Source organism: Sander lucioperca, chromosome 4 (assembly GCF_008315115.2).
Source record: "Sander lucioperca isolate FBNREF2018 chromosome 4, SLUC_FBN_1.2, whole genome shotgun sequence".
Classification (NCBI taxonomy): Eukaryota; Metazoa; Chordata; class Actinopteri; order Perciformes; family Percidae; genus Sander; species Sander lucioperca.
In genome coordinates this window covers 20,133,283-20,154,075 of record NC_050176.1, presented here as the reverse complement: position 1 = coordinate 20,154,075, position 20,793 = coordinate 20,133,283, and the positions used below count along the sequence as shown (strand labels likewise).

Genomic DNA, 20,793 nt, shown 5'->3' with positions numbered 1-20,793 from the left:
TGTTTATCTTGCACATGTTAAAAGTTGTCGTAAAGGAAGCGAAATATGAAGCTATCCCTATACCTCGCTGCTGCAACAGTGAGAATTTCCCCATTGTGGGAATAAAGGGCTTTTCACACGGGGAGCACCACTTCACCTGCGTAGTCTCGTGGATCCGCAGGATCTCGCTCCTTGTGTGAAGGACACTCTCTTTTTAGCTATTTCTATATCTATTCTGTTGTATATGTTATAGGGTTAGATATGTAAATATGTACATACAGTATATAAATACATTATCTAATGATGTTTTACACTTTATTTTGTTTGACCTTTTGTTTGATCATAACTGATAAAATAAGACATTATTTTCTATTTGTCTTACTATATCAGTAATTATGATCAATCAAAAGGTCAAACAAATGATAGAATTATGTTATGCAGTTTTACAGTTTTTCATCTGTTTGCCACACAAGCTACATATGGGGGTTTCCGTGTACCGTCTTCCAATGCCATCCTGCCAAGACCTTTTGCCACCCCATGTCAAATTTTCTAGATCCGCCACTGCATGGATGTATAATGCATCCAAGGGTGTATTGCAGAATTGTATTGGTTTACACCTCCTGACCAATAGGTGGCGCAGACAAACTGCTAGCTGCTGTTTGTATTGTTTACTTCCGGGGCGTACGGTCGTCGTCGGCTTGTGGTGATGGTCATGTTTTCAGGATTGTGATATATTTTTGAGTGCAACCGAACAATAATCCTCAAAAAAGTAGTTTATTCAGCTGTGGTGCTTTATCCGTGTTCATATCACCACAATGGCCGAGGTAAGCGGATGTTTGAAGTCTTTTCGTAGCTTTTTCTTTTGCTCCCGGTAAAGCGCCACACAACGGGCCCGGCTAATTGCTGAATCGCGTTACGTTTACGATACGATTTCTTGTCTCTATAACTCTCATTCAAGGGTAGAGTAATTTTAAACCGTGCTGTTTTTGTTCTGTTTAATTATAATTGTATTAAATATAACTATTTTCTTCTACAGGATGTCCAGAAGCACTCAGTCCACACTTTGGTCTTCAGGTCTCTTAAAAGGACGCATGATATGTTTGTGTCCGACCATGCGAAATCCGTCGCACAGGATGAGGAAAGGTAATTCCACATGAAGGCAGTTTTCATTACTACCTGTTGCAGAGCACTTTGAACTGTATTCCTTTTGTTTGAACAAGTATACAAACCTTAAAATGGGTTTAAAACTATCCTTGGTCTACATGTGTTAATCTAGTCCAGGCCAGCTTTGACTAGTTTAGGTGCAACAGTTTGTGCTGTAAATTAGACTATGAGGGGGAAGAAAAGAACAGTGACGTTTTATTTATTACTCCTTTCATGATCATGATAAATGTCACATCTTGAGGCTTGTCGAAATTATTATTATTATTATTATTATTATTATTATTATTATTATACTAGCTGTTTGAATTTTTTAAGTTGTGTAACAAGGGACAATGGGCAAAGAAATACTTCCCTTCTCAGCTTTCTGTAAACCTTAACGTTAATGTCTGTGTACTTGTAATTTAAGACAAAGAATGTGAGAATGTAAGTGTTCTTGCAAGGCGGCTTATAAGAGATAGGAGGCACTTAAACTCAGGGCTGGGCAATATCCTTAAAATTCATTGTCGTTGACATTTTTAATAATATATATTGAATTGCATGTCAAATATTGGGTCGGCCGATATTTAATGGAATACATTGTGAGACTGCTGTAGGGTAATATAATTTTTTTTAATGTGAAGAAGTAATGTTACATGGATTTTGTCAGGTATTTCATTTATTGGATTAACCAAAAATAGGTCAAGTTATTTTTAATATATATCTGTATTATTTTATATGGTTTCATACCATACCATGAGAGACGATTGTACCCATATTGCTCACTTCTAACCTAACTGTTTAAAACAATGAACGGTGTAGTGTTTGTGCTTTTATATCAGACATAAATTATGCTCATTTGCCAAGTAGAGGGAGCACATGAGTGATTTTGAAGGAGAAAATAATGCGTTATTGTCTTGTGTATTTTCAGCCACAAGTTGAAGATGAGTGTGAAAATGACAGCGGATTATAATGCAGTTTTACACATGCCTGTCCTGAAGGAAGGGAAAGACCGAATGGCTCTTCCTAGCAGTATGCTAGGCCACCAGAGCTACACACAGCCAGGTGGGGATGAAACAAACTCTACATTTTACCCTCAGTTAGAGAACAGTTATTTATAGAGAAAACATCAATGCAGGGATGTTATTGAAAGCCCAGTATTTAATATTTAGTTTTTATCATTTATTTTGGTTTAATTTAAGATAATTGCTTGTTGTTTTCCTGAATATTGATGCTCCAAAACTAGCTCATTTGAGGTGTTTTTGTTTTGTTTTGTTTTTACATGTTTCAGGGGATGACCCAGACTACCTGATCACCGGGACACATGCTTATCCCTCTGGACCTGGTAAGTACTGTGCTATTAAAGGAACACGCCGACTTATTGGGACTGTAGCTTATTCACCGTATCCCCCAGAGTTAGATAAGTCCATACATACCCTTCTCATTTCCGTGCGTTTCGTAACTCTGTCTGACGCCCCCAACGCTAGCCCGGTTAGCACAGATCCTGGAGGTAACCGGCTCCATCTAGCCTACTGCTCCCAATAAGTGACAAAATAACACCAACATTTTCCTATTTACATGTTGTGATCTGTATAGTCACAGCGTGTACAAATAACAAGGTTACATCTTCTAACCGTATACCAACTGGGAACTATATTCTCAGAAGGCGAAGCACTGCTACTACTTGGGAGGAGTGATTAGCGCAACACCTGAAAAGCACTGTTGTTACTCTCTGCTCCTCACCACGGGGCTTCTCAGGTGCTGCGAGCAAATCACTCCGCCCAAGTAGCAGAAGTAGCACTGCTTCGCCTTTCTGAGAATATAGTTCCCAGTTTATATACGGTTAGAAGATGGCTGTGTCTCATGTGACCTTGTTATTTGTACACGCTGTGACTATACAAATCACAACATGTAAATAGGAACATGTTGGTGTTATTTTGTCACTTATTGGGAGCAGTAGGCTAGATGGAGCCAGTTACCTCCAGGATCTGTGCTAAGCGAGGCTAGCGGTGGAGCCGTCAGACAGAGTTACAACACACACGGAGATGAGAAGGGTATGTATGGACTTATCTAACTCTGGGGGTTACGGTGAATAAGCTAAAGCCCCAATAAGTCGTCGTGTTCCTTTTAATTTAACCAAGCTGCATGCATGTAATTGGTCTGAACAGAGTCAATGAACTGCATCGGCATTATTCTAGTATTTTATAAAAGTATTTTTCATTCAATAGGAGTAGCTTTGACTGCTGACACTACGATGCACAGGAATCCAAGTGAGGGAGGAATCCACTCCATGGCGCTGGCTTTGCCACCCTCACAAGCCAGGTAAACACATTTTTTTCCCTCCACAGTGTTTCAGTTGAGTAAGTTATTGGTAGTCATTTGGCATAATGACTCAAGATGAGGTACATTTCCAGAACTTTGAGGATTTTGACACAATTTATTCATATTGTTGAATTTTAGGCTGGATGTAAGCCGCACTGCTGCCAGTGTCGGTGACATCCATCGACATGCAGGAGGAGCGGAGAGATCTCACCCTCCATCGACTGCTGTGGTAGGTTGAAGCGTATTTCCACTTGATGAGATATCCTGTTTCCTAGGGCTGCACGATACGAGGGGAAATGTGCGATAAGGTCGTTGACTATCGCGATAACGATATTACTTGCGATAAATGAACAGATATTAAAGTGTACTCAGTTCTGCTGCTTTCAGTATTCTGCTAAAATACAACAAATTGCTTGTTGAATTTAAAACGAATGAAAGGAAATAATTTCTAATATTCTATTTTGGAAAGAATATAACTAATTGAATTGAACATGAAAGGCACCACTAAAAAAAAAAGGCCAGTTACACTTTAAAGTGCAGTTTCCTACTGATAACTGAGTGTCTTTCGCGACATGTATATTGCCCAAGATGACGATAACATTTTTTTTTTTTAAATGATATACTGTGCAGCCCTACTGTTTACTCTTGCTGTAAAATCGCTGTAAGATGTGCAGAGCGGATAATGAATTAATGTATTTATTTTAGTCACTCTTGGAGGGAGGCGGCACCAGAAATTCTACACTCGCCAGGAAAGCGCCAACCATGCCTAAACCCCAGTGGCATCCACCATGGAAACTGTTCCGGGTAACCATATTTTATTTATTTTTTTACCTTTTTTATGCTATATTTTCCTTTTTATCTGTAAATCTACTGGACATGCTGATGCCAAAGCGAGGCATCTGGGATGTGTCCTCTGTGTTCTTTTTAACAGTAGTGTGTTTTATCTGATAGGTCATCAGTGGTCACCTCGGCTGGGTGAGGTCCATCGCCGTGGAGCCAGGGAATCAGTGGTTTGTCACCGGGTCTGCTGATAGAACCATAAAGGTGAGTAGAGCTTAAAATAATCATTTTCACTTCTTAGTTTTTTTTCTGTGATTCACTATTTTGTGGGTAAAACGTCAGAGATAATAACAAATTTTATTTCAAGTTTCATCCTTTGATCGTCTTGTTGTATAAGAACAATACAAAACAAGAAATGATTAGTATGAAAGCTCCTTTCTGACATGGGAACAGCAGTTTGACAAAGTAATCTACTTTCTATCTCCCAGAGCTTTCAATCCCATCTTGTGGTCTTCATCGGCAAATTGAAGTTGGCTCAGTTGTCATGAACTTCTCTCAGTGTGGTCCCATTTAGCACACTGACCAACAATGTGGGTGAAAGAGAAAATGACTTATGATGTCTGAGCACCTTTTTTTTAAGATTTTGTGTTCCGCACTCCCCTCACCTACCCTGGTAAATTATATTATAATGTTATTATTTAGTATCTCATATTTCTTAGTAACTAGTATCTTAATATTTAGTATAAATCACCTGTCTTATTGATCCGGAATGGTTGATAGCAGCATTATTTAACACTCTGCTGTTAACAGCCACATATCATACCTTTTCTTTTGGACCCATAAGCAATATCAAAATAACTTTATTTCAGAATCCACAACTGCAGCCTTTTTCTGATAATGTCCGTCCTCCTGCCACTTCAAGATGGCCCTCTGGAGACACTAGTTCTAGAAATGTTGTATAATTCTCATAGTATGACTCTCGTGTGGTTTGTCTTGACAGATCTGGGACCTGGCCAGTGGGAAACTGAAACTCTCCCTGACTGGACACATCAGTACAGTGCGTGGGGTGGCGGTCAGCAACCGAAGCCCCTACCTGTTCTCCTGTGGAGAGGACAAGCAAGTCAAGTGTTGGGATCTGGAGTACAACAAGGTCAGACATTGTAATGAGAGGCAGGTTAATGGGGTGGACTCACTTAAGTCTTAAAGGGCCACAAAAAGACATTTCAGTTGATTTGATGTACAGTATTTCTACATTCTCCTGACAATGTGGATCTGTGTATTAGGTCATCAGACACTACCACGGACACCTCAGTGCCGTGTATGATATAGACCTACATCCGACTATTGACGTGCTGGTGACATGCAGCAGAGATGCCACAGCAAGGGTAAGCTCGTACTTTGCACGTTCGCTGTTAAATGTATGAATGAACTTAACTTTACAGGTTCAGTTTATGTTTTAAGAAAGGCTTCTCGTTTTTTATTTATTTACATTTCCTGTGTTACAAGTGACCCAAAGCATGTAAACAAAAGTCACATGGATGTGAAAATGACCTTACTGCTGGAAACGGTTTTAGACACTTTGAGATTCGGGGAACAGCGTTGTCCTACAGAATTTCATTCCAGTTTCTGAATTCTTTTCTAAACATCCTGTCTGGTCTGCTCCTGGGGGCTGTTTCACAAAAGCAGAATATATAAATCCAGGATAACCGATAAAGCGAGGCTTGACCTAGTCTAATCTGTGCAGCCTGGCTTGGTGCGTTTCATGAAGGCCAAGCCAGGCTGAGGAGGAGCGACTAGGTTGAGCCAGGCTGAAGTAATTCAGATAGACGCGCGTCCACGGCTTTCCTCAAAAGACCGCGAGGTCGATCACAGATTTACTGATGCCAAAATGGAGAATACGCATTGTACATACTTTATACAGAGTGAGCAGCAGCTTCTTGTGGAAGTATGATGATGTGAAACACATTTTTTGTATAAAAAGAAAAGAAACACGGCCGCTGTAATGAAACAGCGAGAGAAAGCGTAGCAGACGATCATGGACCGACTGAATGCGTAAATAGCCTAAATATATACATTAACTGACCACTGCTCTGAACTGAAACCGTCATAATCATACCATTCAAGGATTAGGTTACTAATCATTTGCACAAATTAACAGTTGTACTCTTTGCCTTAAAAGTAAGCAGAAGATAATGTTACTCAGGAAATTTACCATCAAGATCAATTTTCTACAATGCTAGAGTATGATGCGTAAATATCTCTTTCACTCTGTTCCTCCCTCTCTCTCATGGGCTAAAATATAAATTTAAGTCATATTAACTTCCACTCATATTAACTTCCACTGCTCGCTTTTAATGCAAAGTGTACAACTGTTTGCTTTTGCAAATGACAGTGACTCATTGAATGGTTTCAGTTAAGAGCAGTAGTTCATACATGTATATTTTTAGACTATCATTCAGTCGGTCCGCGTTTTTTTTTATTTTTTATAGAGGACGAGTTTCCTTCTCTACATATTATATGCCTTGCTCCCTTGTGGACATAGAAAATAAAGACACTAAAGAAATTGGACTCTAAAATCTAGAAACTATAAAGATAATTAAGTGATAAATTCCATGCACACTGTAAACATGAATGGAACAGAGTATATTCATCAGTTATTCCCCCCCCCAGCAAAACATAACATCAAAAACCAACCATGTTCTTTAAATTGTACAATCCTCCCAAATTATAGTTCCCAGTTTACTGGACAACACAATTTGTGTGCTAAGAATGCCAAATACCATGCACATGGAAGTGGAACAAACCTGATCCTTATTGTTAAAGAATTTAAAAAAATGAATCAACTAAAATAATTCAAGGTGCATTGGTCAACTATAGAAATGTGCAGCATTTTATGTATTGCCCTTAGTAACAGACTTAATTTAAAACACATTTGAAATTTTATCAGCCTTTTCTAATTATCTCAACAACTGTCATAATATATTCATCAAACTTCTAACAACAATATGAACAGCAGTCTTCATACAGCAATATAACTAACAATGACTGTCACATGAATAATTATTAAAAAAAAATTATGGTCCCAACTTTAAATAATAACAGTACTTAAATGAACAGTAATATGCACTTGTTGTATTTTAATGCAGGCTGATAACAATAGGGTAAAACCACTGCTGGGTGATCAGAAAAGGTTCCAGGATTAAATAAATCCTGGCTGTTAGCCTGGTCGGGAGCAGGCTAGCTGCACAGAATAAATCTCCATGGTGATTTATGTGCCTCCACTTTTGTGAAACCGAGTCAAGGCTTAAATCATCCAGGATAACTGATAAATCCCGGCTTAATCCCTTATCTTGGTTTTGTGAAATAGGCCCCTGGTCACCTTTTTGTTTTGGTTTGTGTTATGCTCTTTATCTTATCTGTGGTTAGGGCTGGGTATCGCTAAAAAAAATGTCAGTACCAATACCGTGACATCGACACCGGATCTTAAACAATACTTTTTTTGTTTTTTATTTTATAAAACAAAATTAAATTACAACCTTACGGCACAAATCTTTTTATTTCTGTTTCAGTGCCTACTACGTGACTACTACTACTGCTACTACTGTGTAACATAGAGTTTTTCCTGAATGCCTCTACGACGTGTAACAGCCAATCACAAACATTAGATCTGGGTAGAAGCATGCAGAGCTTCAGAGCTAAGATGGGGCTACAGATTAGGTGTCCTTAAAGAACCTGTGTATCTAACAGTAGTTCCGCATTACATGAATTAATTTGCACGCAAGTTTTATTTATTTTTATACCGTGTATTCTCCGTGTAAATTCATGATCCGAACCTTGACGCCCGTACCGTTTCGGTTCAGTGCAAATACATGTACCGTTCCACCCCTACTAAAAAGCATTAAATTCGCTACCCAGCCCTATCCATGGTATGAATAACTTCTGGCCATCCGATGTCTGCATCTGTCACCTTATATCTATGCAGCACTTATTGAACTATGGGAGAATAGTTAGATAATGAACAACATACTCATTCTGGATTTTTACTTGGTCATAGTGAGGTGTTGTGTGGTGGGCAGTGCATCTGAGTTCAAATAGAATTTATCTCTCCCACTTAAAAAAAAAAAAAAAAAAAAAAAAGAGGAAAGGTGTCCGAATGGACCGGTGTTTAGAGAGACAATCCTTCCATCAGGGGTCTGTAGTTGATTATGTTTTGAATATGATGTGTAAGTAAGTAGGCCTCTGCAGGATTAAGTAAGGAAATTAATTGGATTTCTTCTCTGTCCATGAAGGTGTGGGACATCAGGACAAAAGCTAACGTACACACACTAACTGGCCACACCAACACTGTGGCCACAGTGAGATGCCAGGCGGCAGAACCACAAGTCATCACTGGTAAATACCTTTTTTTTTATTTTTGAGCAATCCCAAGAATTCCTAACAAACTATTCTGTATAATCATTAAAGTTATGGCTGATTGGTTGGGCTTCAACTTTTCACCTCAGCTGATTAACTTCTTGCAGGCAGCCACGATTCAACCATCAGGCTGTGGGATCTGATTGCTGGAAAAACCAGAGCAACTCTGACCAACCACAAGAAGTCTGTCCGAACGTTGGCGCTGCACCCCAGACAGTAAGTTACCCAACCCTTAGTCTATATCCTCGACGACTCATTTCCGGGATTGCTCCGGTGCCGCCGGAAGAGCCGCCAGATGTCCCTCATTTCGGCCAGATGTCCATCGCCTTCCGCTTTCTTTGTGTTGGAATTTTAAACTCCGGTGGATTTATGAGGACTATGGTTAACTGCTCCTCAGATCTCTGCAGGGTAAATCCAGACAGCTAGCTAGACTAGTCTGTCCTATCTGAGTTTTCTGTTGCACGACTAAAACAACTTTTGAACGTACACATGTTCCATCAAAACAAGTTCCTTCCCGAGGCTATTTGGCAGAGGCACCATTATTGCGTCCGGCGCTTAGCACCGCCCAAGACGATTGTGATTGGTTTAAAGAAAATGTCAATAAACCAGAGCACATTAGCTGGTTTCCAATTTTTAGGACGTGTTGCTTTTCTCAGTTATGTATCATTAAATCAAATATATTTGGCAGTTTGAATTGTTAAAACAAAATAAGCTAAGCAGTTTGAAGACTGGAAACTTGTGATGGGCATTTGCCATTTTATTTTTATTTTACAGAGCTTAATTGGAACATGAATTAATAATAAAAAATGACCGTCAGTCAAAGCTCTTTTTGAGTATTGCATTAAGGCGACTGACCCGAGGGATTATAATCCACCCATTATACAGCCAATTAAGAGGTTGTAATGTTCTTAACATGTTGTCATCTTATCTTATCCTGTGTTTTACAGATACACGTTTGCCTCTGGTTCTGCTGATAACATCAAGCAGTGGATGTTCCCAGATGGCAACTTCATCCAGAACCTGTCGGGCCACAATGCCATCATCAACACTCTTGCCGTTAACTCTGATGGCGTGTTGGTGTCTGGAGGTATTCATCACTAGCTACACTGTCTCTTGTTTTGTCTACAGAAAATGTTGAACTTGTAATTCTTAATAATAGATTATCAAGTTTTATCAGGGTTAATGTTGACTTAAAGGTACACCGTGTAGTGTTTTTTAAGTATTTTATTAGCTAAAATCAATGTCTTCATTCATAAATATGTCCTCATTGGTGTAAAATGACCTCTGCCAGTGATCTGACTTATCCTCGTAAGCAAAGAATTTCTTATCTATATTTACATTGGACGGGCAAGCCCAAGGAGTCTTCCATGTCGTTCCGCCATCTTGAAAAACTATAATCGCTGAGAGGGACATAAAGCACTAGCCTACCCGGCTGAAACGGAGAAGGAGATCAGTGAGAGGCGCTTGTCACTGCCCCGGCAAATTTGAAAGCCTGCACTGCACTTTAGTTCATAATGGAGGATCATACTTATGCCGAGCCACGGGAGAAGGAATCCTCGTCGCCAAAAAAGCAAAAATTGGAAGACATGTTGTCATAGCTTCTTGGTACATAACGGCTACCGTAGTTGCAACACACATTTGAGAAAGTGAGGCGCTAGAGAGCACTATTCGTTTGAATGCAAAATACAATTTCACCGCTTGATGGGATAAATTCCTACACAATGTACCTTTTAATGATACAGGTGATTACAGTATTGAGTTATAAGCGCATTAAACTTGTGATCAATCATCCACATTTTTTGTTCTCTCTGTAGCCGACAATGGAACCATCCACTTGTGGGACTGGAGGACAGGCTACAACTTCCAGCGGATTCATGCAGCTGTGCAGCCTGGATCTCTGGACAGCGAGTCGGGAATCTTTGCCTGCATGTTCGACAACTCAGAAAGCCGACTGATCACCGCCGAGGCTGACAAGACCATTAAAGTATACAAAGAGGACGACACGGCTGTGAGTTATATGATTATGTGTATAGTCAGTTCATATTTTAGTGCATTTTTATATATATATATATATATATATATATATATATATATAGCTAGCAGATAGATAATTTGACAACTCTGTTTTCTTTCTTGCAGACAGAAGAAACCCATCCAGTCAACTGGAAACCAGAAATCCTCAAGAGAAAAAGATTCTAATGCTTCTTTTTTTTATTTGTTCATCTTGTCACAGTAACAATGTTTTATTTTTATTTCTACCAAACCTCCTATTGTAGATACACCCATCAAGTTTTGCTTGCTACTGCTTTTTTTTTATTATTTTTTTTTTTATTAGAACTAATGTGTCTTTGACAGAAGCAACCACATTCTGAAATGCAGTTAAATTGTCTCGTTTTATTCTAAAAACCATTTGCAGTCTTCATTGTACGACATTAGTCCAATGAAGTGGCCATTTTGGACTGCCAGGAACCTCCCCGAGTGTTTGTTCTTGATGACGACGGCTCTCTGATAGCTCTGGTCCGTCTGATCCACCAACAGCAGCCACTCTTCAGACACAGACGGACTGGCCGCAGAGAGGACCTGCTCACTGCTGGGGTCAAACCCTGCAGAAGGACAGACACGGTGTGTTGAAAAATTGTTTGGAGAGAAAAAGAACAAAAAAGTATTGTCCCGAAATTGCCAGTTGTACAGACGTGGAAACAACGGTGCCCTTTTTTCTGGTTTGCAATGTGAACTTTATTTTGCTCAGTTTAATAAAAAAAGTAAATTTTTCACATACATGCCGTTTCTTTTGTTTGTGTACTTACCCAGGTATCTGTCGGTGACCGCGTTCCTGTAGTACTTACAGCCGTCACCCTTAATCTCCACCCAGTAACATTGATCTCCAAGTGTCTCATTGAGCTCCACTGTGTTTCTGGTGTCACCGGTTGGCTGCTCATCTTGCTCACCTGTAAAATCACGTCACAACACAAAAGATTGCCTCACATACACACGTTTTAATAGACGTCCATGTAGTTAAATTTCAATCTGCAAGGCTCAGATTGCTATTCAGAATAAAGGGTTTTGTACAGATATTCTTAGTCCCTAAAAGGAACTTTTTTTGGAGCTTTTCATATCTGTTTTCTACCTAAGTCATGGATGTAGAGGTCTGAGAGCGCATGGCGAAACCCTCGTCCTGGTTTCTTCTTCAGACGGGGTTTTGATGGTTCTGGCAGATCCACCTCCTCTCTTGCAGGTTCTTCAACTTCCAGGAGGTGACCGGCGTTAAACACGATCTCCTCCTCCAGAGACCTGAGACACATCTCAAAGTGCTCCTCATCATTCTCTGCATTTCTAAAAAAAGACCATTGATAGTAAGTTGTAAAATATCTATGGGCTCAAATATGGCTCATTAATAATTTGCTTGTAAAAAAAAAAGTTGTGTCGCTGTAGAATCATTACATGCGTGTGTAATTCAAATTTGTGGGGGAATATTTTTAACAGTGAAGTTTCACCAAGTCTGAGCGACGGACACACGCGTTTCCTATGTTCCTGTGCGACACTGAAGTTACAAGCACAAGGCGTGATTTACGAATTTTGACTCGTAAATCATGCCTTGTGCTTGTAACTTCAGTAGACATAGACAGGAAAGGCGTGGTGGGGGGGGGGATGACACCCAGCAAGGGACCGTAGGTTGGATTTGAACCCGGACCGCTGCAAAGGACTCATGCCTACATGGGGCGCACGCTCTACCGGGTGAGCTAGAGGCCGTCCCCAGATGTTAATTGCATGCATATAATGCAAATTCTAAAATACTCTCTTTGTACCAAAATCAGTTTTGATCCATTTAACCTTTCGAGGGGATGAAGTGGTTTAAAAGTGTGTCCCCTGTCCTCTTTGAAAGGCCTCTTCACCTGAAGTCCACCCACAGCAGGCCTGCAGTGATCAGCCCCAGCCACTCACTGGCCTCCCAGTCGTTGGCCAGCATCACCGGCACGATCATGACCTCCCTGCTGTCTGCATAGTTGAGCTCTTTCTTACAGCTGCGGGACGCCTGGTAAGCTGGAGTCATGAACGGACAAATCACACAAGCCTCCTCCACACCTGCAGCCATCCTGAAAACACACACACACACACACACACACACACACACACAGCTTAACTCATACATTTCATTTATCCCATCAATGATTATGATTCCTCTGTACTTACGAGTCGTTTATGTTCCCTGTCACCCCTCCTTCGATATCCATCCACACTGGCAGACCATCCTCTTTAAGGCGGTTGTATATCTTTTTCACCAGAGCCTGGTCATCCCACTGGTAGGAGAGCATAACATGAGATGGCATTTTTAGCTCTCTTTCACTCAACTCTGTAAGAAAACAATCCTGTATTGGAAGCTTCTGTGGTGGGGTTTGTGGAGTTACTGAACAAACTGACCCAGACAAAGGGAGACTTGGTAGCTATGCTGCTTGTTTACTCTGCTATACAGCTAAGGTTACATCTGTTGCTTGGTAACAATGCTTGCAAGCACCAATGGGAGGCTACATGATGGCTGCTAAGCCCTGCAGGACCAACGAGGGCTGCACAATGACAATCAAGGTGCTGCTAGAGCTATGTGACCAAAAAGTGTAAATGTAAAATGGAAGGCCTCATATCATTTATTAGGTTTTTAATTGATATTAATTACAAGGTGTCATTTTTGTGGACTAGTCAAGGAAAGTTATTCTCTCAGCGTATTTTCTCTAGGATATTTTGGAATGATTTAGAAAACCTTGTCACTGTTATAGGACGGAACCTTTTCCATGTTTGGTGTTTATTTGTAATCCAGTGGATTATTTTACTTTGGAAATATATTTACAAAGCATTTGTAGCAAGGAGCTTTTCATTTATAATGATTTAAATGTTACAGAAATACTGAAATTAAAAGTAAAAAGCAACCACAACTTAATGATATTGTGTTTCCATTTTTATTCATGTATTTATTTGTATTTTTAGATTATATTTGTATGTCCTTATTGTTTATATAAAGCTAATCCTGTCTATAGCCTTATTTATCACGTTTTCTATGCTGATCTTGGTTAGTTTTAATGTCCTGTCTTAATTTTATTTCCTCAAAGAAGGGTCAGTAATGAGTGTGTGAAATGATGAAGATACCAATGCTTATATATCAACAAATAATAATATGTGCATAGAGCTGGGCGATATGGAGAAATTCAAATATCCCGATATTTTTGACCAAATACCTCGATATCGATATTGTAGGGTTGACAATTGGTGCTTTCACAAAATATGCACACAATGAGATTTTTGATAAGTAATCATCAGTTATGTTGATATAATAACTGTGGGTTAGGGTTATGGAACTTCTAGAACAGTCTGGTAAGTTCAGAAAAGTACATCACTCTATTGTAATGCAGCCTCTAAAACAAGGAAAAGACCACTTGTATCATATCAGGATATTATGATATCCAAAATTTAAGACGATATCTAGCCTCATATATTAATATCGATATAATATTGATATATTGCCCAGCCCTATATGTGCACTATTTATCAAAGGACTGCTTTTTGAACACCTGAGTGTAGAGTCAAAGTTGAAAGCTGTGGACCCTCCCCACTATAACTTCATCGAACAATGGCAACAACGCCATTAACTTAAACGTCAGGGTGCGTGTAACACTTCCATGTCATGCAGACTGTGCACACTTCTCAGAATTATATAAGGATACAAGTCGTTTCTACATATTCACAAAGTTGTTGTCACAGGTTTACAAAGGGTGATAGACAACCACAGAATTTCAAACTATAGTTTAGTTGAAAGTCTCAGAACTCAAATATATTTTTCACGTGTGGCCCTAATCCTCTTCGTTATTTCCCACTTAATATGTTACTGACACTAATTTGAGCCCCTAATTGGCCAGATAATTAGTTTTTTTTTTGTCAGTTGGGGGCAGTTACAGAAAAATTCCACAGTGTTTACCAGTAGAGGGAGCCATCCCAATACCTTGTGGACTTTTGCCAAAATAAATAAACCTCTTTAAACGTCTTATTTATTGGCTTAATTCTAACCAATTTACCAAAATCAGGCAGGCTGAATCACAGATTGTATGAGCTCAACTTTCTCACAACAGTTCACTCTGCACACTTTTTCTGGAGTTCCTCTACTTTTCTGCACACTTTATGATCTCCAACTGGTCAAACATAACATGGGCTACTATGGCACCTTTGAGCACGCGGCACTGTGGGTAATCTCTCGGCCTAATTAAATCTTAAGCAATCAGGGCCACAGATGGAGCCGATCAGCGTGGGCCGTGCCGCCTGCCAGGAGGTGTGTTCAGTTCAAACAGTGCAGTGCTCTGTGGCCACTCAGTGCCAGGATGTGTGAAGAAGCCCAGCGGATTTACGTTACTAGATGTGTGGATGTCGAGACTCCAAAATCACGCAATAAGCTGCTGAAATATTGGGATGGAGAATGACTGCTGGCTGTTTTTTTTCCGCGCGCAAAAAAGAAATAATGCACGGTGCGTGTACCTGTTTCTGTCTGGAGAGGAGCTCTGAAATGTGATTGAGGAGGGTGCATTCGATACTGAAATATGTAGCCTAAAACTTCCACTCGCAAAACCAAGAGTTTAAAAGCCATGTGGAAAGGAGCAATGGGTCGCAACAATGGCGCAACGTCGCTCCTTAGGACGCTCGTGCTGTCGCTGCTTTGCGCGCAGTCTTTCGGACAGGTGTTCAACCTGACGCTGTCTGTTAAAGAGGGTTTGCCTGCCAAAACCATCGTTGGAGATCTGGGTGCGGTGTTAAGCAGGCCGAGCACTGGATTCTTCATCTCCGAGAGCAGAGACTCTTACGTGTTCAGAGACCTGGAAATAGACGCAGACACAGGGATCATCTCCACAGCTGTGATCCTGGACAGAGAGAGCAGGGACAAGTATGAATTCGTGGCGGCCACTCTCACAGGAGAGATGATAAAAGTGAAACTAGAGGTGACAGACGTGAACGACCATTCACCCGTTTTCCCCACAGAGGAGGTTGACTTGGAAATATCAGAACTGAGCCCCCCTGGGAGTCAGTTTCAGCTTGAAGTTGCTAAAGATGGGGATGAGGGGGAGTTTGGTACCCAGGGATACAGGATCACAGAGAGCGAGATGGGGGACTTATTCCGACTGGAGTATCGCAGTGGATCCGAGAACCACCCAAGTCTGGATCTCATCCTCACAAGCAAACTGGACCGAGAAACGCAGGACTTTTACTCCCTCGCCATCGAGGCCTTTGATGGTGGCATCCCAGCCAGGACGGGGACCCTTCAGGTGAACGTCCGCGTCGTGGATGAGAACGACAACCCTCCCGTGTTCGACCAGACTGAATATCACGCCTCGCTGTCCGAGGATGCTCCGTTGATGTCCTCTGTGTGTCAGGTCCACGCCGCTGACCTGGACCTGGGCGACAACGGGAGAGTCACTTACGAGATTAACAGGCGGCAGAGTGACCCGAATGAGGTGTTCTCCATCGACGAGAGCAGCGGGGTGGTGTATCTCAACAAGCCGCTTGATTACGAGACGCAGGCTTTTCACGAGTTGATCATCAGCGCGAGAGATGACGGGGCTCAGCCCGAGCACAGCAGCACTTTTGTGGGCGTGAAGGTTCTTAATATCAACGATAACAGTCCCACCATCAGCGTGATGTTTCTCAGTGAGACAGGGGATGCGGTGGTGTCAGAGGCGGCAGCGATCGGGGACTATGTTGCCCGGATTTCAGTGTCGGACCACGACTTTAAGGAGGAGAGGGTCGCTGTGACGCTTGAGGAGGATGATGGGAAGTTCACACTGAAGCAGACAGATGATTTCCTGTACGCTTTGTGTGTGAACGCAGAGCTGGACAGGGAAGAAAGTGATCTGTACGAGTTGAAGGTGCAAGCATCAGATTCGGGGAGCCCGCCTCTGAGCAGCGAGATGGTGCTTCTCCTCAGGGTGGCTGACACCAATGATTGCCACCCAGTTTTTGAGAAGGATGTGTACATCGTCAGCATTTCTGAAGACGCTCCTCAGGGGAGTTCTCTCATCCAGGTGCGGGCTCGAGATGCAGACGAGGGCGTCAACTCAGATGTTACATACTCCATCCTGGAGTCCAACCAGGAGAGCCTGTTTAGCATCGACCCGGAGTCGGGCCTGGTCACAACCGCTGCTGCTCTGGACAGAGAGACACAGATGGAGGTTTGGTTCCTGGTGGTGGCGGCGGATGGAGGGGAACCGGCTCTGTCATCCACAGCGACAGTCACTGTGCTGGTGGAGGACGTCAATGACAACGAGCCTGTGTTCCAGAAGCAGCTGTACAACGTGTCCATACCGGAGCACAGTGACGTTGGGAGCTGCTTTTTACAAGTATGTTGGAGAATATTCAGCTTTAAAGGTGCACTATGAGTTCCTGCACAGTTTCAGCGCAATTTCATTTTTGTCTCAAATCGCCGACAAGATGGTTGGGGGAGGGGGTGGGGGTTAGTGTGTCTTTTTCACTGAAATTAAGGCTGCTGCTCTAAAAGCACCCCCTCCCCCAACCATCTTGTCGGTCATTGACTGGAACGTGGTTTGTTGTATTTTGGTGCACAGCCTGTGCCCCTAGTGTTTGTTTGACGTTTAGGACCCCTGTGTTGTCTCCCGAGACCGGGCATTTTCACAGTGTATTCAGGGGGCAGGCAGCTAGCGGATCAAGGAGAGATGCCTACGATTTGAGACAAAAATGAAATCGCGCTGAAACCATGCAGGAACTCATAGTGCACCTTTTAAGCGTACAAAAACATAACATTTTCTCACTTACCCTTAGGGGTATCTCGCCATGCGACTAGTTTTGTTTAATTGTCAAGTTTTTGAGATACCCGTCCCTGAAATTTTTGTCTTTAACCCAGTAAACGTTGCAGGTTTTTGGGGAGATATATGTTTATTCTTTATTGGATAGAGAGAGAGAGAGAGAGAGAGAGAGAGAGGGGCCAGCCACTAGAGTCTTCAAACAGGGGACCCTGCAGTCACATGGGCAGTGTCTTTAACTCTTAGGCCACCACACTGCTGCTCACCCAATAAAAATGGAAGTGATGCAAATTTCATTTTTGATGGTCAAAGCCCTGATTTTTTTTTTAAATGTTCAGCGGCAATGTGTCATTGTCCTACTTACTCTTTATGATCCAGAGAAACAACTGTAATAGGTTCCCCTTGCGATTATTTCTGTCTGTGGGTTATCCAGAATAACCATGACAAGGTCCCTGCGATGAAATGTTTACTATTGAGTGTTATAGGCTAAATGTGATGTAGCTATGCTGTGATAGCGCCACAAATTAAATTCCATTTATTTCCATCGTATTGGGGTGGCGGCAGAAATCTCAGAGGCCAATATCTCAACATTTGGACAAATGACCCTAGACCTGAAGCAATTAGTCAATAAGTAAATCAACAGAAGATTAAACTCTATTTTTATAACGAAATTAATCGTTTCAGAAAATTCTTCAAGCAAAAATGCCAAATATTCACCAGTTCCAACTTTTCCATTGTGATTATTTGCTGCTTTTCTCTTTACGTCATTGTAAACTGAAGATCGTTGTGTTTCGGGCTGTTCCTCAGACAAAACCAGCAATTTGAAGATGGCATCTTGAGCTCTGAGAAATTATGATAATCCCTTTTAGCAATTTTTTTGACACTTTGTACACTATTCGATTATTCGAGATTATTCGGTAATGAAAGTAATAGTTGCAGCCCTAATTGACACCGACAGCCATCTGCATGGAAGGATAGCACTAGAGTTAAGGTGAACTGACCCTTTAAATGATATTAGTCTGTCTGTGTAGATTCATCTTATTCTTCCGGACAGTGAAATTTTAAGGCGCTCTCTACAATAGTTCACAACATGGGGGTTGCGACCCCTTCCGGAAGTCTCAGAATAAACCTCAGGGGTCATGAGGATGATTCACAGACTAGGAAACAAGAAAAAGATACTTCTGCTCCACAAAATATTTGTTGGTTTTTGCACATACAGAACAATAAATCATTAAAATGGAGTTGCCTTAATTGTTAAGGCTGAATGACTGAAGACAGTTTCATCCCATCCTGTACGGGCCTACAAGCCATATGAAATGAAGGACTCGGTTCAGATAGGGCAAGGGCTGTTCAGACAAACGAGAAGCGTTATGCTAGTTTACATCAGCACAGATACTCAAAATAGAAAAATGCTGAATAGTTTTACCTCTAAAAATACACATATTTAAAAAAAAAAAATCAAGTTTACATATTATGCAGCTCTTGACAAGGAAACAAGTAGACTACTTTATTTTAAGGGTAATATGGCAAAAATCTTCGGAACCTTGGAACCATTGCTCAACAACACAATCCTGTGTGGACAGTTCATTTGACAATTACCTCAGTTATATATATATATATATATATATATATATATATATATATATATATATATATATATATATATATATATATATATACTAGCTTGGTTTTACAAAAAAAAAAACCTTGAATTTGCGTGCAAACCAGAGCAGTTTAAAGACGTCTCCAGTCTTATCATTCAACATCTTATGCTCTCTGTCTCACTGTCTACTTCTTACATCTCATAAGACAAAAGTTGCCTTCAGTCTGTATGCACAAAGACATCAGTGTTCCTCCTAAATACACACACACACACACACACACACACACACACACACACACACGTGCAAACACACACACACACACACACACACACACACACACACACACACATACATACATACACACACACATACACACATACACCCTCTCTCCAGTTTAGCACTATGACTTAGATATGACAGATGTGATGCCTGGTACCACACTCTGCAGCCTGGCACAAGCTGAAGCCCATTACAAAAGAGGCCTTATCTACCAATGCATCTTCTGTAAACATTAGTGATATTTGGCATTGATTCAAACTAAAAATCATTGTATTTCAGTGACATCCTTTTTCTGTATAAAGTGATGTAGGCACGTGTGTGGGTGTGGGTGTGTGTGTGGGGGTGGGGGTGTGGGTGTGTGGGTGCGCGTGCGGTTGTTTTGCCTTCAGAATTGTGAAGAACTTGGACTAAGCAAAAATAAGTCACAGTCTTGTTGCTACACAACCTTACTGGGCAAAGAATAATAGTGGACCTTCAGCAGGTGTATGAAAGAGCTAAGACTCTTCAAAAAACAAAACGGCAGAGAAGTGAGTTAAAAGTGAGAGGTGGAAAAAGAAAGCAACTTTGGCTGCTTTCATAATCAATTAAGATGTTGGTTTTTCAGATGTAGCATTTAGTCAATGAAATGTGAGCCTATGAAATTTGAGTTGCTTATTTATTGCTTATTGCTGATGATCACGGTTTTATTTTTTTTATAAGTTTTACTTTGTGTTTGTATTTTTTTTTTAACATGCTCAATAAATTGACAAAAAAGTCAAAAAGATAGTGACAAATGCCTGTCACAATTTCCCAGAGCAGAAGGTGATGTCAATTTGCTTTTGACAATTAACCAGTTGTCTAACATTCAGATAATAAATGTACAAGAATATAAAACAGGGGAAGAGCAGTACATCTTTACATTTGAGGAGCTGTTTGGCATTTTCCAACACCTCCCTTCATCACTTCAACAGTCACATCAACAGAAAATGAACATTATAACAATGAAGGTGACAGTAGGATGTATTGCAGGGCTGTTGCATTAGACTGCATTAGTCTTTGCTAGGTGGACCTAATAAAGTAGAAATGGAGTGTAAAACTTATGATGTCCCTCGATATGGAATCCCAGGCCTCGACTATATAGACTAAGCATTATTAAGCTTCTGGTACGTTACAGATTCACAGACATCAGGAGAATTCCAGGATTTTAAAATAGTTTTCTTGGCAGTCGTAAAGAGATGTAAAGTCAGTTCAAAAGCATGCTGGGTGTGTTACTGTACACATTGAATCAGACCTTGACCCATGTCTGTAAAAAGTCCCTCTGATCAGAGTTCATAAACTCTGAGATGATATCATCTTTATGGCTGGAAAATGAGCGTTCTGTCTGTAACGTGTCTCTTGTCACGGGCGCAGTGAGACATGAAAGGATCGCTGTTTGTTCTGAGGCATGTCTTTACTCCTGGCCGCCTCTTGTCTTCCAATGCAGTGATACTCTTCACCCTTTGATTGTGGGG

The 20,793-nt window shown here is 41.0% G+C and overlaps 3 protein-coding genes across 5 annotated transcripts in view; 2 read left to right on the top strand and 1 right to left on the bottom strand.

Moving 5' to 3' along the window:
• The first annotated feature begins 631 nt into the window (after positions 1 to 631).
• plrg1 (pleiotropic regulator 1) lies at positions 632 to 11,412 on the top strand. The gene is made up of 15 exons (XM_031302291.2): positions 632 to 803; positions 1,016 to 1,122; positions 2,051 to 2,184; positions 2,411 to 2,464; positions 3,348 to 3,441; positions 3,580 to 3,670; positions 4,147 to 4,245; positions 4,393 to 4,485; positions 5,222 to 5,371; positions 5,505 to 5,606; positions 8,511 to 8,613; positions 8,742 to 8,850; positions 9,582 to 9,721; positions 10,449 to 10,642; positions 10,774 to 11,412. Exons 1-15 carry the CDS (start codon positions 795 to 797, stop codon positions 10,831 to 10,833), a joined length of 1,539 nt encoding a protein of 512 aa, XP_031158151.1. The 5' UTR covers positions 632 to 794; the 3' UTR covers positions 10,834 to 11,412.
• LOC116051742 lies at positions 10,954 to 15,230 on the bottom strand. Of its 3 annotated transcripts, XM_036000950.1 has the most exons (6): positions 15,148 to 15,230; positions 12,826 to 12,932; positions 12,528 to 12,728; positions 11,762 to 11,967; positions 11,442 to 11,582; positions 10,954 to 11,237 (listed from the first exon to the last, which is right to left on the bottom strand). In XM_036000950.1, the coding sequence occupies exons 2-6, from the start codon at positions 12,864 to 12,866 to the stop codon at positions 11,029 to 11,031; spliced, it is 798 nt and encodes a 265-aa protein (XP_035856843.1). In that variant the 5' UTR covers positions 12,867 to 12,932; positions 15,148 to 15,230; the 3' UTR covers positions 10,954 to 11,028. The 3 variants fall into 3 exon arrangements, with proteins under 3 accessions (XP_035856843.1, XP_031158155.1, XP_031158156.1); XM_031302295.2 differs by lacking the exon at positions 15,148 to 15,230 and having other exon boundaries at positions 12,826 to 13,165; XM_031302296.2 differs by lacking the exon at positions 15,148 to 15,230 and having other exon boundaries at positions 11,442 to 11,573; positions 12,826 to 13,165.
• Positions 15,197 to 20,793, top strand: part of dchs2 (dachsous cadherin-related 2) — a 44,205-nt gene continuing 38,608 nt past the window's right edge. The window contains exon 1 of the mRNA XM_031302333.2: positions 15,197 to 17,000. Coding sequence (XP_031158193.1) covers positions 15,255 to 17,000 — 1,746 coding nt within the window. The 5' untranslated portion in view covers positions 15,197 to 15,254. The remainder of the gene's footprint in view (positions 17,001 to 20,793) is intronic.